The sequence below is a fragment of the Gopherus flavomarginatus genome, chromosome 2, assembly GCF_025201925.1.
Source record: "Gopherus flavomarginatus isolate rGopFla2 chromosome 2, rGopFla2.mat.asm, whole genome shotgun sequence".
In the NCBI taxonomy this organism is placed as follows: Eukaryota; Metazoa; Chordata; order Testudines; family Testudinidae; genus Gopherus; species Gopherus flavomarginatus.
This window is the reverse complement of record NC_066618.1, coordinates 12,731,474-12,748,318: the sequence shown is the minus strand read 5'-3', so window position 1 is coordinate 12,748,318 and position 16,845 is coordinate 12,731,474. Positions and strand designations below refer to the sequence as shown.

At 40.4% G+C, this 16,845-nt stretch overlaps 1 protein-coding gene across 2 annotated transcripts in view; it reads right to left on the bottom strand.

The window, feature by feature from the left end:
* CTDSPL (CTD small phosphatase like) overlaps nucleotides 1-16,845 on the bottom strand; it is a 133,284-nt gene that overhangs the window by 11,521 nt on the left and 104,918 nt on the right. For both annotated transcript variants that reach the window (XM_050942801.1, XM_050942800.1), the window contains exons 4-5: nucleotides 14,004-14,105; nucleotides 11,006-11,062 (exon numbers count right to left, since the gene is read on the bottom strand). In XM_050942801.1, the coding sequence (XP_050798758.1) occupies nucleotides 11,006-11,062; nucleotides 14,004-14,105 (159 nt within the window). The remainder of the gene's footprint in view (nucleotides 1-11,005; nucleotides 11,063-14,003; nucleotides 14,106-16,845) is intronic.

Sequence of the window (16,845 nt, the reverse complement as noted above, 5' to 3'; positions counted from 1 at the left end):
TTCAAGCTCTAAATTCTTTAGCTTTATATCATCCTCCTCCCTTAGGTACACAACAGCTCCAAATATGTGAGAATTCCCTTCTCAGTGTACTGAAACCATCTACAGTAGAACCTCAAAGATACAAACACCAGAGTTACTGACCAGTCAACCTGACACCATGTGAAAATGGAAGTAACCAATCAGACAGCAGCAAAGACACCCCATCCCCCCCAAAAGTAGGGGGTGTCAAGTACTGCACTGTGCCTGCATTGCCTCTTATAGGTAGGCACACCTGGGCTGCTTGTCCCCACCCCCATAGCAGCCACAGCAGAGCAGGAGCAGCGCTGGGGTCTGCAGCTTTCACGGCCACCCACCCCCTCTGCTGAGAGGGGAACACACACTCTTCTCCATTTCTCACACACACACACACACACACACACACACGTACGTCTGCCAGGAGGAGGACAAGCTTGCAAACTCATGCCACGGCTGAGTAGGGAGCTCTGCTGCTGCTGGTGCTTTGTTCAGAGTTAGAACATTTCAGAGTTACAGACACCCTCCATTCCTGAGGTGTCTGTAATTCTGAGGTTCTACTGTATCCGCAGATGAGAAGTTCTGTGCCTTATCAGTGCCTTTTCTTTTTAACAGTCACAACACAACAAAGAATCCCCCATCTCCACTCACTAGGTTACAAAAGTGTTTCCTCCTGTGGACTGTGATTACGAAATCCAACCCAGGCATTTAAACTGTGGGTACCTGCAATATAAAATGTTCTCCTGTATACCAAGGCAGCCATAGAAAAAGCAGAAAGCCTACAAGGAGTGGAAGATAGGAGGGATCAGCAAGGAAAGCTACCTTATTGAGGTCAGAACGTCTAGGGATAAAGTGAGAAAGGCCAAAACCCATGTGGAGTTGGACCTTGCAAAGGGAATTAAAACCAATAGTAAAAGGTTCCATAGCCATATAAATAAGAAGAAAACAAAGAAAGAAGAAGTGGGACCACTAAACACTGAGGATGGAGTGGAGGTTAAGGATAATCTAGGCATGGCCCAATATCGAAACAAATACCTTGCCTCAGTCTTTAACAAGGCTAATGAGGAGCTTAGGGATAATGGAAGGATGACAAATGGGAATGAGGATATGGAGGTAGATATTACCATATCCAAGGTAGAAGCTAAACTTGAACAGTTTAATGGGATGAAATCGGGAGGGCCGAGATAATCTTCATCCAAGAATATTAAAAGAACTGGCACATGAAATTGCAAGCCCATTAGCAAGAATTTTTAATGAATCAGTAAACTTAGGGGTTATACCATATGACTGGAGAATTGCTAACAGTTCCTATTTTTAAGAAAGGGAAAAAAAGTGATCGGAGTAACTATAGGCCTGTTAGTTTAACATCTGTAGTATGCAAGGTCTTGGAAAAAATTTTGAAGGAGAAAGTAGTTAAGGACATTGAGGTCAATGGTAATTGGGACAAAATACAACATGGTTTTACAAAAGGTAGATCATGCCAAACCAACCTGATCTCCTTCTTTGAGACAGATTTTTTTAGACAAAAGGAAACGCAATGGATCTAATTTACCTCGATTTCAGTAAGGCATTTGTCACGGTTCCACATGGGGAATTAGGGAAATTGGAAAAGATGGGGATCGATATGAAAATTGAAAGGTGGATAAGGAACTGGTTAAAGGGGAGACTACTATGGGTCATACTGAAAGGTGAACTCTCAGGCTGGAAGGAGGTTACTAGTGGAGTTCCTCAGGGATTGGTTTTGGGACCAATCTTATTTAATCTTTTTATTACTGACCTTGGCACAAAAAGCGGGAATGTGCTAATAAAGCTTGTGGATGACACAAAGCTGGGAGGTATTGCTAACACAGAGAAGGACCGGGATATCATACAGGAAGATCTGGATGACCTTGTAAACTGGAGTAATAGTAATAGGATGAAATTTAATAATGAAAAGTGCAAGGTCATGAATTTAGGGATTAATAACAAGAATTTTAGTTATAAATTGTGGACACATCAGTTGGAAGTAACAGAGGAGGAGAAGGACCTCGGAGTATTGGTTGATCACAGGATGACTATGAGCCGCCAATGTGATATGGCCATTAAAAAAGCTAATGCGGTTTTAGGATGCATCAGGCGAGGTATTTCCAGCAAAGACAAGAAGGTGTTAGTACCGTTATACAAGGCACTGGTGAGACCTCATCTGGAATACTGTGTGCAGTTCTGGTCTCCCATGTTTAAGAAGGATGAATTCAAACTGGAACAGGTACAGAGAAGGGCTACTAGGATGATCTGAGGAATGGAAAACCTGTATTATGAAAGGAGACTCAAACAGCGTGGCCTGTTTAGCCTACCCAAAAGAAGGTTGAGGGGGGATATGACTGCTCTTTATAAATATATCAGAGGGATAAATATCAGGGAGGGAGAGGAATTATTTAAGCTTAGTACCAATGTGGACACAAGAACAAACGGATATAAACTAGACACTAGGAAGTTTAGACTTGAAATTAGATGGTTTCTAACCATTAGAGGAGTGAAGTTCTAGAACAGCCTTCCAAGGGGAGTAGTGGGGGCAAAAGACATCTGGCTTTAAGACTAAGCTTGATAAGTTTATGGAGGGGATGGTATGATGGGATAGCCTAATTTTGGCAATTAATTCATCTTTGTTTATTAGCAGGTAAATAGGCCCAATGGTCTGCGATGGGATGAGATCTGAGTTACTACAGAGAATTCTTCCCTGGGTGCTGGCTGGTGAGTCTTGCCCACATGCTCAAGGTTTAACTGATCGTCATGTTTGGGGTCGAGAAGGAATTTTCCTCCAGGAAAGATTGGCAGAGGCCCTGGAGGTTTTTTGCCTTCCTCTGCAGCATGGGGCACGGGTCACTTGCTGGAGGATTCTCTGCACCTTGAGGTCTTTAAACCACAATTTGAGGACTTCAGTAACTCAGGTTAGGGGTTTGTTACAGGAGTGGGTGAGTGAGATTCTGTGACCTGTGTTGTGCAGGTCAGACTGGATGACCATAATGGTCCCTTCTGACCTTAAGTCTATGAATCTATGAATCTAACTTACAGTAAAAATGAATTTCTTGTACACAAACTCACTGATAAAGGTTGGTTGAAACAGAAATACAGTTTGAAATCAGTTCTTTTATGTTTCCTTTGCAGGGCTTCTGTGGCAGCAAGCAGGTAGTTGACCTGAACTGGAACAAGGCACTGTCACTCTAAGTGAAGCAGCATCACATTATGACATGGCACTCCAGGCCTTCTCATGCCTCCCTAGTTCAGTTTCTTCTCTTTTTTATGCCACCTGGGCACCTGCCACTGGATTTTCTCCTCATCACTAATTCAGATGCCTGGTTATGTGTGTGAGGTTCTTAGTACATGCTACAGAACCACTTCTCATTTCTGGATAAGGCCTACCCGTTTCCTGCCTGCACACACTTCCTCCAACAGTGCCTCAATGTTTTTCTAAACAAGGTTTCTGAGTGCTTCGCGGGGAGGGGGCTGGGGGAGAGGAGGCATTCCCCTATAGAAGATGCTTTCTGAAAAGTTGCCACCAGGTGTTAGGGTGACCAGCTGTCCAGTTTCAATCAGAACATCCGGTCGAAAAGGGACCCAGGCAGCTCTGGTCAGCACCGCCGACTGGGCCGTTAAAGGTCTGGTCAGTGGTGCTGCGGTGCTAAGGCAGGCTAGTCCCTACCTGCCCTGGCACCGTGCTGTGCTCCGGAAGTGGCCAGCAGGTTCTGCTCCTAGGTAGGGGGAGGAGCAGAGGGCCACGGGGCTCTGCGTGCTGCCCCTGCCCCAAGCACTGGTTCCCGGCCAATGGGAGCTGGGGGGAGGGGTGCCTGCGATGGGCAAGAGTAAACCTCCTGCCCTCCCTGCCGACTAGTGTCAGATTCGCTGGCCGCTTCCGAGGCATGCACAAAGCGGTGTCAAGACAGGCAAGCAGTCTGCCTTAGCCCCCCTGCTGCACCGCTGACCAGGAGCACCAAGATAAGCCCACAACCCAGCCCTGAGCCCCAAACCCCTGCCCTGATCTCCCCCAAACCCAGAGCCCCCTCCTGCACGGCTAAAGCCCTCATCCCTGGCTCCAACCCAGAGCTTGCACCCGCAGCCCAGATCCCCTCCCACACCCCTCCCTGCACCCCAATCCCTTGCCTCAACCCGCAGCCCCCTCCTGCATCCCAAACCCCTCATCCCCAGCCCCCCTCCAGCCTGCAACTCCAGCTGGAGCCCTCAACCCCTCCTTCATCCGAAGTGCCTGCCCCAGCCCAGTGAAAGTGAGAGAGGGTAGGGGAGAGCGAGCCACCAAGGGAGGGGGGAATATAGGGGGTGGGGCCTCATGGAAGGGACAGGGCTAGGGTATTCAATTTTGTGCCATTAGAAAGTTGGCAACCCTATCAGGTGTTGGTAGCAACTGCAAGTGTGTTGGTAATCCTCAACTACAAAATCCCTTGGTCTACTTCACAGGAACCTTTTCTCCATTTGACAGTGCAGTTCTTTCCTCCTCTGCCTCCTTACGTTCTCATTTAGTGTGTTATTTTCTTTGCTTCATTAGTTACTGGACTTGAATCGCAATGCTGCATGCTTATTTGTGGCTTGGCTTTTTTCTGTTATAGGATGTCTTCAGTTCAAGTCTCTAGACTGACTGACTCCTGGCTTTTCTCTCAGATTTACATACTGTCTTCAGGGCAGGCAAAAAAAACATTTCTTTCATATCTGTACTTCTTGAGCTGCATGTTTTGCTAATTACCACTTTATTCTGGTAACTGTTTAAAGGAATATCATCACTTTTTATTAACCTTTGCTTGGACATTAACATTTAAAAGGTTTTTCCAGGCTTTAGGCAAGGTCTTACAATACTGCATATATTTGTCAGTTTTAGTTTAGAACTGTTACAGGTGGCATAACCCAAATTAAGTGCAACTGTTTTAGAGTATATTTACAGATAGGTTTTCTCTGTCCTATGAAAGTATCAGTTGTGAAGAATAAAATATTTGTAAACAGAAGAGCAAGCTTTATTGTAATGCAGAAATAGGACCATATATAAGCTTTAAAAACATTAGTTTCAGAATTTTGGAATCTTCATGCAATAGCAGAACACTCTGACCAAGACAATTCAAGCACCGGTAATCTTCGTTTCACTGGGTATGCATTTCCTATTAACAGAAAGGGGAGAAATAATGTGGATTCTTGAGTCTTCACATATCTGGTCCACTTTGCCATGGTTGCCTCCCAGTGCAAGTAATCAAGAATAGGCCAATTAGATTGTACACAGCCTATCCTGGATTACTTGAACCAGGTCACAGCCTTTTCCAGGAGAATAATTGAGGAACTCAGTCCTTTACGAAGAGAAAGTCTGTATTTAAAGTTGTTCCCCACTGAAAAAAAATAATCACATACAGTATTCTAAACAAACTTCCAAAACACTTCTTATTTTCACTGGCTAAAAATTATTTTTTCTTTATTAATATACTGTTAAAACACAGAACAACCAATAGCCTTGTTCACTACAAAGTATGATAACTTTAGATCAAAGTCCTAGTAAGGAACAATAACTCAGTCCAAAACCAGGCCAAATCAAATTGCTGCTTGCTGCCTTTTCTGATCCTAAACATTCAAGCATAAGACATGAATCATGTTAGGTATGGCAACCTGGATAATGGACAAGGAACTACCTATACTAAGGATCCTTATACTCATCATATGGGGGGAATGGGGCTGTGTCAGTGTCAACAGTTTCTTCTATAGAGAGTGTATAAAGTAAGTTATCAAAAGCTACCATACAGTATTGTCAAGCACACAGAAAATTCCAAAAAGAGCAAGTCCAAACTTCTGAGTCACTTCATTTAAAATGTTATCTACCTTTTACTAGCCAAATGAGTAGAGCCTATTGATGCTCTTGGGTGCTAGAATTTGAACTTTCTAATGCATAGCTTCTCAACCTTGGTGTCACAACCACCTGGTCCTTCCCAAGCTATTAAACCAGAAGTGAGTTACAGGGAGAGATGGTCCTGGTATGGAAAATGTCAAAGCTGCCGTATGGAAAAGGTTGAAAAACAACGATTTATTGTACTGTGTGGGCCCATCTCAAGCCTTGATAAACCTCCTCAAAACAAACTTACTGACAGGGTGACCAGATGAGATAAAGAAAATATTGGGACAAATATCTGGGGACAGGGGGAGTGTTCGCTGGTGGAGGGGGGAAAAAAAAGCCGAGTGCTGCCGGCGGAGCGAAATGTCAGAACAAATTGCGTCCTGACCGAAGATTGGTCGCGATGCGGGACAACCACCCAAATATCGGGATGGTCCTGATTTTATTGGGACATCTGGTCACCTACTTAATGAATTTGAACAAATATGTTTTGTTGACCTTGATTTCTGATGAATAATTTGGTAGGGCACAAGATTACTTTGATTTGCTCTCTCACTTAGAGGGCCAGAAATTTTGGTGACTAGACACTAGAGAAAAGGACCATGCTATTATCTAGCCAATACAGCATCTGCTTGGATTGGAGTGGTACTCCATTTGTTCCCATAAACATGCTATGGTCTGTGCCACCAACAGGATAATTAAGCTCTTAGTGTGTCACTTGGAGATTACAATATAAAGAAAACAAAAGCTTGCTAGATGTGTTATATTGCTATACTTTCCAAGAGAAATCAAGATATTTCATAGCCAAATGCACATTAATACATTATATACTGATATTTAAAGTAAATCAGAAAGAGATAAGTTGTTGTATTTGAAAGACATGCAATGTGCCTCAGATAGGTCACTTTAGAAAATTACAGAGCAGCACAAAAATGCAACTTTGGGTATATCTACACTGCAATTAAACACCTGTGGCTGGCCCGTGACAGCTAACTTGGGCTACAAAATTGCAGCGCAGATGCTTAGACTTGGGCCCTAGCTCTGGGACCCTCAGTGTATGTTTAACTACAATTAATAATTCATAGCTGGCCCCTGCCAGCTGACTCAGGCTTGCTGGGCTCGGGCTAAGGGGCCGTTTTATTGCAGAGTAGACTTCCACGCTTGCGCTGCAGCCTGAGCTCTGGGGACCTCCCACCTCAAAGAGTCCTAGACCCTGGTCTCCAGCCTGAGCTCAGAAGTCTACCCTGCAGTGAAACAGTCACTTAGCCCAAACCCTGCAAACTTCGCAAACCTGAGTAAGCTTGCAGGGGCCAACCTCAGGTTTTTAATTGCAATGTAGACATACCCTCTTCCATCATTGGGTCCCCTAGATCAGGCTCCAGACTGAGCCTGAACCTCTACACTGTAGTTTTATAGCCCTGCAGCCAGAGCCCCATGAATCCGAGTTAGCTAATGAAGTCCAGCTGTGGGTGTTCAATTGCAGTGTACACATACCCTTTGCTTGTTTACATTGCAAAGGAAAACCAGGAGCACAGCATCTTAGAGCCCAGGGCAACTCACTCGGACTTGTGGGCTCAGGCTGTGGGGCTAAAAGCAGCAGTGTATATGTTCCCATTTAGGCCGGAGCTCAGACTCTCAAGACCCTCTCCCCTTTCCAAGCTCCAGACCAAGCAGGACCATCTACACTGCTATTTTTAGCGCCATAGCCTGAGCCCAGGCTTTCAGACTTGGTGCTGTGGGTTTTTCTTTGCAGTGTAGATGCTATCTAAAACAGAGCCCTTTAGGGTAAGCTCAGGCACGGTAATATTTTTTCAGACAACCTGCTGCTTTACAAAGCTCTACTGCTTTCTGACACAGCAGATTTAACAATTATTTGTGTAACTTTAACATTTCAGAGCTTCTGTCATATTTAAAATGGGTATAAAATACTTCTCAATTGTTCAATGATCTTTCTGTTTTAAGGAGTTTATACATAATACAAGGATGGCAGATTCGGACAAATAACTAAGGAACCACCTGGTGAAATTCTATGGCCTGTGCTATGCAAGAAATCACACTAGATCATAAAAGTCTCTCTCATCCAGCCTTGACATCTATTAATCTGACTCCCCCTCCCAAAATATTACTAGATAGACTGCTAGGGTGTCCCCTTCCACTGCTAGCCCCAATCAAGTTCACCCTCCCCATTGAGGCAAGTAGGTGGCTGCTCCTGCCCCCAGATCTTAAATGCTTTACAATTAATTTTTTAACAATCTGTTAAGAATGGAAGTATTATCGCCATCTTACAAATGAAGAAATGGAAATTCACAGTGTTTAAAATTACTTGCCCAATATAACAAGGAAGTCTCTGGAAGGGACAATTACCCTTCACATTATTTATCATACACATGAAAAAAACCTCCACTCTCTGGATGCAGTTTTTCAGAACTGCACATGCATTCACCAGATCTTAGTGCTTAACTGCAGTAAGCTATTGGAGAAGTTGGAAGGCCTGTAGTGAATGAAGATGGGGATTGAACAGGCATCCTTAATTCTTGTATTTCTTCATTTCTGAGTGTTTGATTTTCAAACTTAACATTCTTTTAATGTAGTTTGTGTTTTGGTATGTAATATTAATTGATATAATGGATACATACATATATAGTGCCATCAAATTGTGCAATGTATGAGACTCTGATCTTATTGTTAACCTACTATGTTTCCTCCTATTGTTTGTCACATTCAATCCTGACATCTTGCTTCAAAATTAGACTGTATACTCTTGGGGCAGCCATTGTGTCTACCTGTGTATTTGTACAGCTCATGGCACAATGAAATCCTAATCCTTATGTGGGCCTCTGGACATGATCACAATGCCAAAAAAAAAAAATCAGAAAATAATAAATATACATACTCCTGTCCCTTGTAAGTGAATGTAGTGCTGATGAAAGATTAATAATCCTAAGAAATGAAGTTCTCCACCACAGAACAGGCATACAATCACTGCTGGCAGAGGGACCACCATTCTAAAGGATATTTCAGTCCTTTAACCATTTAATCTTTGGCCTCTAAGATGCTTAACAAGTGTATCAAGTGGTGACAATTGTGTGGATAATTTTCGCAATGTATAGTTTTCATTTCAGGAATCAGACTAAGATTACCACCTTATTTTACAGGATACTGAACAGTCTTCAGATAAGTAGTGACAACAATATTTGTGCAGGGAATAACTAAACTGATTACTCAAGACTGCTTGCAGTGGTGTTGTAACCATGTTGTCTCTACTATCCTGGGACCAAGGCGGGTGAGGTATTATCTTTTATTGGACCAAACTCTGCTGGTGAAAGAGATAAGCTTTTGAATATAATTAGTTATTTTTACAATCTAGCATATAACCTACCCTAACCAACAAAAGATATTTTAACCAACTAGCAGGCTCAATTCATCAGAACATTAGGATCCAAGTTTATAGTACCTAGTGCAGGCTACTTCTAATAAAAACTGCAATGTTTGAGCTTGTCTGGAGGGAGAAATTTATGACTATTATTTATGTGGGCCAAGATATTCAAAAGTGATTTTGAGTGCCTCTGTTTTTGGATGCCCAATCTGAGATACCTTTAGAGGGGCCTGATTTTCAGAAAGTACATGTTCACCATGTTTTGAAAATCAATCTCACTTAAGGTGTCTGAACTAGAAGTCCCAAAAACCGAGGTACCCAAAATCACTAGTCACTTTTGAAAATTTTGTCCATATTATCCTAAACGGACTAGGCACTTGAAAAACATAGAAGACTATAAGGAACCCTGACTTGAAGAGCTTAAAATCTAAATACAGACCAAAGGTGAAGGGTGAGAGGAAGGAATATAAAAGCATGAATGCTTGGCATACAGCTTTAATTCTCTTTTGCATAGTTTAGTGCTTTTACAATTTATAAACTGATTCTGTTGGTCTGTGCTTTTAGGGAATGATAAATGTCTTAGAAATAGGTGTTACCTGGACAGACAATGTTTGTAAATAACCCGTTAGATCACTTCATGCTTGGAGAAGCTTAGAATCCACAAGAGGAGTCAGAAATTGATATCAAAGTCCTGAGGAGAAGATTCTAGAAAGAGTTTTGAAGCAGTTAGAGGGACACTGGCAGTTAGACACAACTATCAGGTAGGTCATTAACCAGCCTGAGAAGATGAAAACCTCCATTTTGGCAACTGTAAAACTATGTCAAATAACTGAAAATCATCTTTTTTTTGTATTAAAATATTCCTATATCTCTGACAATCCTTTAAAATTAAGAACTGACAGTAATAAATGATGAATAAAAACTAAAATTGAGGAAATATTCCAACACGCAGAAACCAAGGTCCAAAACACCAGGGCTACAATATAATGCAGCGTGTCACCCAAAAAGCTTAAAGTGACTTTTTTCTGGAGTTATGATAACTGAACTGTATTAGTGCAATTACAGAACAACACATTTACTCAAAGCAATGCCACATAAAACAAGAATGTGAGTTGCAATCCTGCTTCTTACAAGCTTCAGGTGTGTTGTGAGCAACTGACAAACCAGACAGCTGCTTTATTCTATGTAGAAGTGAGAACGTATCCTTTGCACACAATAATTCAGCTTTTATTTTAGCCAAAATTGGCTGTATCACTTCCCTCTGGAATTAGTCATTCCAAAATACTTGCTAAATTTCAGTTTAAGGATATTATTGGTTACTGAATAATGTGCTTAAAGTCAGATTATTTTTAGCTTTTAAAATAAGCAGAAGAGTTATTTATTTAACTAATTTTTGATGTGTAAGTTCCTGTTTGTCAAAATACTGAGCAACTGTATGCAGTACAAAGTAAATATAACATCATTGCTGATAGAATCTGCAAATGACCAAGACTGGCAGAGTATTAAATAAGATGAGGGGACACAACCATACAGAGTGATCAGGATTGTGCATTAATTCAGCTAAATGCAAAGTTATATATCTAGGAACAGAGAATAAGGCCATTCCTACAGAACAGGGAACTATATCCTGGAAAAGAGTGACTCTCAAAAAATCAAGGGGTCAGAGTGCACAAGATATTGGCCTGTGACATACAAGTTCCTTCTGGCCTTAATCTCTATGAATCTATGAACAAATTAGAGCCCAATTTAACAGCAATGCTTACCTGATGTATGGTTCCATCAATTTCAACAGGAACAATGAAGTCAGCATTACTAATTGGCTAGAAAGAATGACAACAAAGTAAGATAATATTTTCAAAAAATAAATGTAAATACCATTACAGGGGGAGCTTTTCAAAGGCACCAACAGCAGTTAGGTTCCTAATTTCCACCAAAACTCCAAATATGAGCCTTTGGAGATCTCTCCCCCACAGTTAATATAAAAAGCTGGAAAAATTGCTTATTTTGATATTGAAAAGTAAAAATTTCATAGAGCATAGATTGAATAATACACTTCACAGCAATTTTTCTATATGCCTAAACTCAGATTTTGCATAGGGCCTGGGATTGTTTTATATAAGGATGGTGAGAGAATGCAACGTATGTCCCGGATTCAATAGTTCGATTTTAATATTTGTTTCTATTGTCTCATGATGGGGATTTGTCATTACACTACTGAACTACCATTTCTGATGATGCTCTCCCTCTCATTCTAAAACACTCTTCCCTTCCCTCCTCCTTCAGGTGTTCACTCTGCTCAAATATGCTGAGGAAGTAAACAGGGAAAATGAGAAATATTCCCTCAGGAAGCTGTCTTCAAAAAGGAGCGCACACCCCCCCACCTTATCTCTAGTTGCTGCTAAACAAAAGCATCTGCAGCTATTTCATTGCAAAATTACTGTTATGTATTTTAAAGTATATTAATGCCTTTTATGTAAAGTCTTTCATATTGAAGGACCTCAACATATTTTTATGCTGTCACACACAACCTCCTCACTTAAAAGTAGCCAACTCCTGGGGTAGAATATTTGTGAAACAGAGCATACGATCACAGAGCATTTTAGTGAAGAATACCACAACTAAAGGAAACTGCAGGAGGAATTTAAGTAGTTAGAATTCAATTATTCAAACAGGTAGTTGGCTTGGACATACAGAAGTTGTTAACTCAACCCTTGTGAAAATTATCATGAGTTCTTTAGTGACTAGAAGCAGGCAAGGGCCTCATCTCAGATGAAAGGCAGCACAAAGCTCACCAGTACCACTGAGATGCACTGGAAAGAGTGCCAGCTACAGAATAACCACAGTCATTTACTTTAGCATTTGGTTTTTCCTTACAGACTCCCATTGTCAACTCTGAAAATGAATGCAAGAGAGCACGAAACCTTTTCAGTAACCTCTGCAAACCTCTGCTCTGGACAAGGGATTTTGGTGATGTCAATTGTTGAAGAGATGATACACTCTTTCAAATGATTTTAAATTAATTGGCTAGAATAACCTGAAGAGATATACATTTTATTTTCACTAAGGAACCACAGAACTCACAATTTAGGGAGCATTCAGTTAACACTGATTTTTCACACTGTGGATTGATACTGATTCCCTGCTACTTATGTGGATGCCATGCATCCTTTCTTGTATATTCTTCATCCCACCCGCCCCCCACCACTTGCTACTTTGGCCTCCCTCTGTAAATAATTTAATAGCTGTATAAAAAATGAGTATTTTTTCCTTCAAGAGCCCAATTGAGCTTCTACCTTGATAGAACACTAAGAAAATTCCCAAGTATAACTTCAGGAGTGACTACAAAAGTCAGGGATTTGGCACTGAAGTCTAACAGTTTATAAATCTATACAATCCTACAATTTCAGCCTGACTTTGTATCATGAGTGCATGCATAACCATATATCCATATAAGGTCTTTTTAAAGTCAACCAAGAAAACTTTTTTCCAGATTCAGACCACTAATGAACTATGGTTTACAACATCAAGTGTCTGACAACTGAATATTTACTAGGATGAAAATAAAAGATTTATGTTTGTAATGAAAAATATAGTATAACCAAAATTAGAAGTACTACAAAGTTACTGGCACTTGCTCCTGGTAAGGAAACATACTAGTGGTGCTTAAAGGTCTTCCTATAAAGCAAGATGTTTTATAATGCCTCAGATTTGCAGAACATGAAGGATGATCTTATTTCTGAGCCAATTTGAAACGGACACTGCTCTTGTTCTAATGCTATATCCTACATGAACAATACACACATTCCAGGACAGAAATTTTTAAAGCTCTTCAAAATGTGCTTCAAAATGACTGACTCACCAGCAATAGTCGTACACCACCCACCTTCCTGTAATGGAGGCTGAATATTTAATGTGCTGACTAGAGTAGAGATGGTGACAAAACTTATTTACTTAACCCACGACATTGGGAGCAATCTTTTCTGGCGCAGAACACAATTTTTACTGGCACCAAGGATTTATTAATATAATATTCACAATCTCTTCTAGCAGAATTATACACTCACCTAGCATACAGAGGCCATGAAATTCCATTTTCCACAGCTATGATTTCTAGACTCAACTGCAGCAGAATTTACATTTCAGAAAGTCAGTTTTTCAGGACAGCAAGTTCTACATATGTTAAATACTGAACCCTGCTGGAATATTTAGCTACTGAAGTGACAGGACTGAGTCATCATTCAGTTAATCACTTGTTTCTTGTTCCTTTCTCTTGCAACAAGAAGTATTCATTACTTTATTATTGGTCATTCTATCCTCCTTGTCCCCCACCACAACCAAAAAAACCAGGAAAATAATTGTAGGAACTGGATGATGGAACAGCTCCCAAAGGAGGCAGTGTATTTGTCGTCTCTGGAGAGAGAGAAAGATTACACAACAGGTTTATCCGGAATGACAAACTAACTTTGAAAATTTTCTTGCAACAATGCATAGTGATGGAGAGGACTGAAAAGGCTCCTATCAAGGTCTATCCGTTGTGTGGGGGGGAACAAACAAAAAAATATTCTAATAAGGAAATGGTCTATCGGGGCACCTTTTTTCTATGAAGAGCGGTCTATATGGAATCAAGAAAACGATTCAATTACCAAAACATTCATGGGTGGCTTGTAAAACTAGTTAATATATTAAGAAGATTACTGTCTATATCATGTTCACTAATATTCATATGATCAAGTAGCAAAGACCACTTGAGAGTATATTTACCTTAAATGAACTGTGTACTAATGTTTCATCTAAATCAATGACCACGCATTTCTTCCCATAGTCCAGTACTGTTAGTTCTGGCAGGAGGTATTTAGCCGGTGGCTAAAGAAAAAAACAGCACAATGAAAAATGTAAATTTCTGCACATTAACCAGAGATGCACACTCTCAGCACTACTCACTAGCAGTTAGCAACAGGAAGTCACATATGTATAAGTCATAAGGTTGAATAGGTTTTTTCCTGTCAGTTTACAATACACAGCTGGAAATGAAAGCTTTCATGCAATACACAAAATGCTTTCTGTATTTTTATTTATTGAATGAATATCAAATGCTTTGGAGATGAATTTAAGCAACATAGATGAACGTAGCAAAACAATTTTGGTAGCTGAAGTCAGTGGTAGAAATAGGACACAATTAGTAAGACTCACAATTAGTAAGATTCTTTACTGGCCTGCTTTCTCATGCCTCAGAATGTGGGCTAGACAGCTGCAGTCTCATCTTGCTCTCCATTTCAGAGTCCAAAGCAGCAACTGGAAGCATAAACTTCTGGCCACAGCATGCAAGGATGACTGTGAAACTTACATAAATCAATGCTTCCATTTGCCACAATGTACACTGAGATGAAGTAACTGAATGGCAAGCCCCAATTCTGAAGTCAAATGAGATTACAGTGATGGTCATTTCCAGAACGGGGCTCTGAACTGCTTCTAGTCAAGTGCTGAATTAATGCTTTTGCATCAGTGCTTTTACATGTTCAGAATCAGAAGAATAAAAATGCAGTAAATGAAAGTTCCATCAAACTTAGCTCTGTTATAGCCAGTGCCTATTACAAAGGTGGGGCTCAAAATATAATGGGAGCTCCACAAACTTCCTCCTGCAGCAGGCTATAAATGTTCCCCAAGATATTGCACCACAGACTTCAGCTGGGGGAGGACAAGGTAGAGTGGGCACAGTTTTGGGGCCCACTGCCTGACCTAGCATCCTGAGTTGCAACATTTATTGTATTCTTCTTTGACTTTGGTGCCAGGTGTCATTTACCACAGCAGCACTATGAAGGAACTGGAAGGGGAAGATGCATCTTTTGGATGCTTAAAGAAGCTGAGATATTGCTAAGCTGCCACACTCTTAAGGGCGTTTTAATGTTTAAATAAATGGGTTAGTTCTGAAAGGGAGGGAAAATTGGGGTTGGGTATAAAGTGAGATGTTCAATACGGAAAGGAAATTAAATATTTTAATGGTTTAAAGCCTATGGGTAGGGAATTAAAACAATACTGAAATCACAATAGGATGGGGGGGGGGATGCCACCAGCCCCAGTGTTTTAACTTTCCTCTCCTTTTGCATATACTTCGTCTATCTAGATTAGGGGTCGGCAACCTTTCAGAAGTGGTGTACACGTCTTCATTTATTCAATCTAATTTAAGGTTTTGTGTGCCAGTAATACATTTTAATGTTTTTAGAAGGTCTCTTTCTATAAGTCTATAATATATAATTAAACTATTTTTGTATGTAAAGTAAATAAGGTTTTTAAAATGTTTAAGAAGCTTCATTTAAAATTAAATTAAAATGCAGAGCCCCCTAGACCAGTGGCCAGGAACCGGGCAGCGTGAGTGCCACTGAAAATCAGCTCGCATGCCACCTTCGGCACGCATGCCACAGGTTGCCTACCCCTGATCTACATTGTAAGTTTATGAGACAGGGACAGTCTTTTTGTTCATGTTGGTACAGCAACTAGCACAATGAGATTCGGGTCTATTACTAGGGTTCCAAAGCTCTCTGGCAATATTAAGTAAATAATGGGACTTTAGGTCAATCTTAACAAAAATAGTCTTTTATGGAGGTAGCCTCAGAGACCTGCGAAGCCACCATATTGCACACTAGAATAGGATGGCTATCTGAATGAGATTACATCTGTGTGCACTATAATAAAAAGAGTCAAGTATTCTGTATGAATCATTGCTTTATTTCTGGTGTTTGCCAGAGTGCGACAAAATATTTTCCATAATTTTTAAAATAATATTGTTTATAACCATCAATTAGAAATATGAAAAATAATTCTATTTTCTTACCACATTTTATTTCTATCAGAGCATTTCTCAAATATGTAGCAAAAAGCTTCGCAAGCTCACAAAGAGCCCACACTGAATTTACCAATGGACAAATGAAAAATAATTCCCAAGCTAGGCTATGCAATTTTAAGTCATGAAGTCAAACACTTAAGTGCAACCTCCGTAAGAAACCCAAATTTGGAAAAATGTGTGCAAATTCTCCCCAGTAAATTTTAGTTTTAATTCATTAACTAAGTGTTCTTAAAATACTTTTCAGATTTAAACAACATGACAATCTTCAGTTACTTTATGTATCCTGGGTAGGATTTCCAAAAGTCCTCAGTGTTGATCTAACTCTGATTGTATGGAAGTCAATGACAGTTTCTTGATATATCAAAATTGAAAACCACTTAATCATCTACTAATCTCTTATTTTCTTTGTAATTCTATCTGATCTTTAGATTAGTGTTGAGTGAAACCATGATAAAGAATTGTATTGCAGTTGATAAGGCCTGCACAGCATGTGGGCTGTCAGACTAGATGTTCTCTTTGTATTTGAGGATTGTCAGATCCGATGTAGGACAGTTAAGCATATAGTAAAACATTGCTTTATTGCTGGAGATATATTTATTATTTGTATTACAGAAACACCCAGAGGTTAAGCCAAGGCCCAAGGTTACTAGGCCCTGTACAAACAGAGAACGACAGTCCTTACTCCAAACAGCTTACAATCTAATTAGACAAGACAGGGAAGGAAAAAGTATTATCCTCATTTTACAAATGAGAAACTGAGGC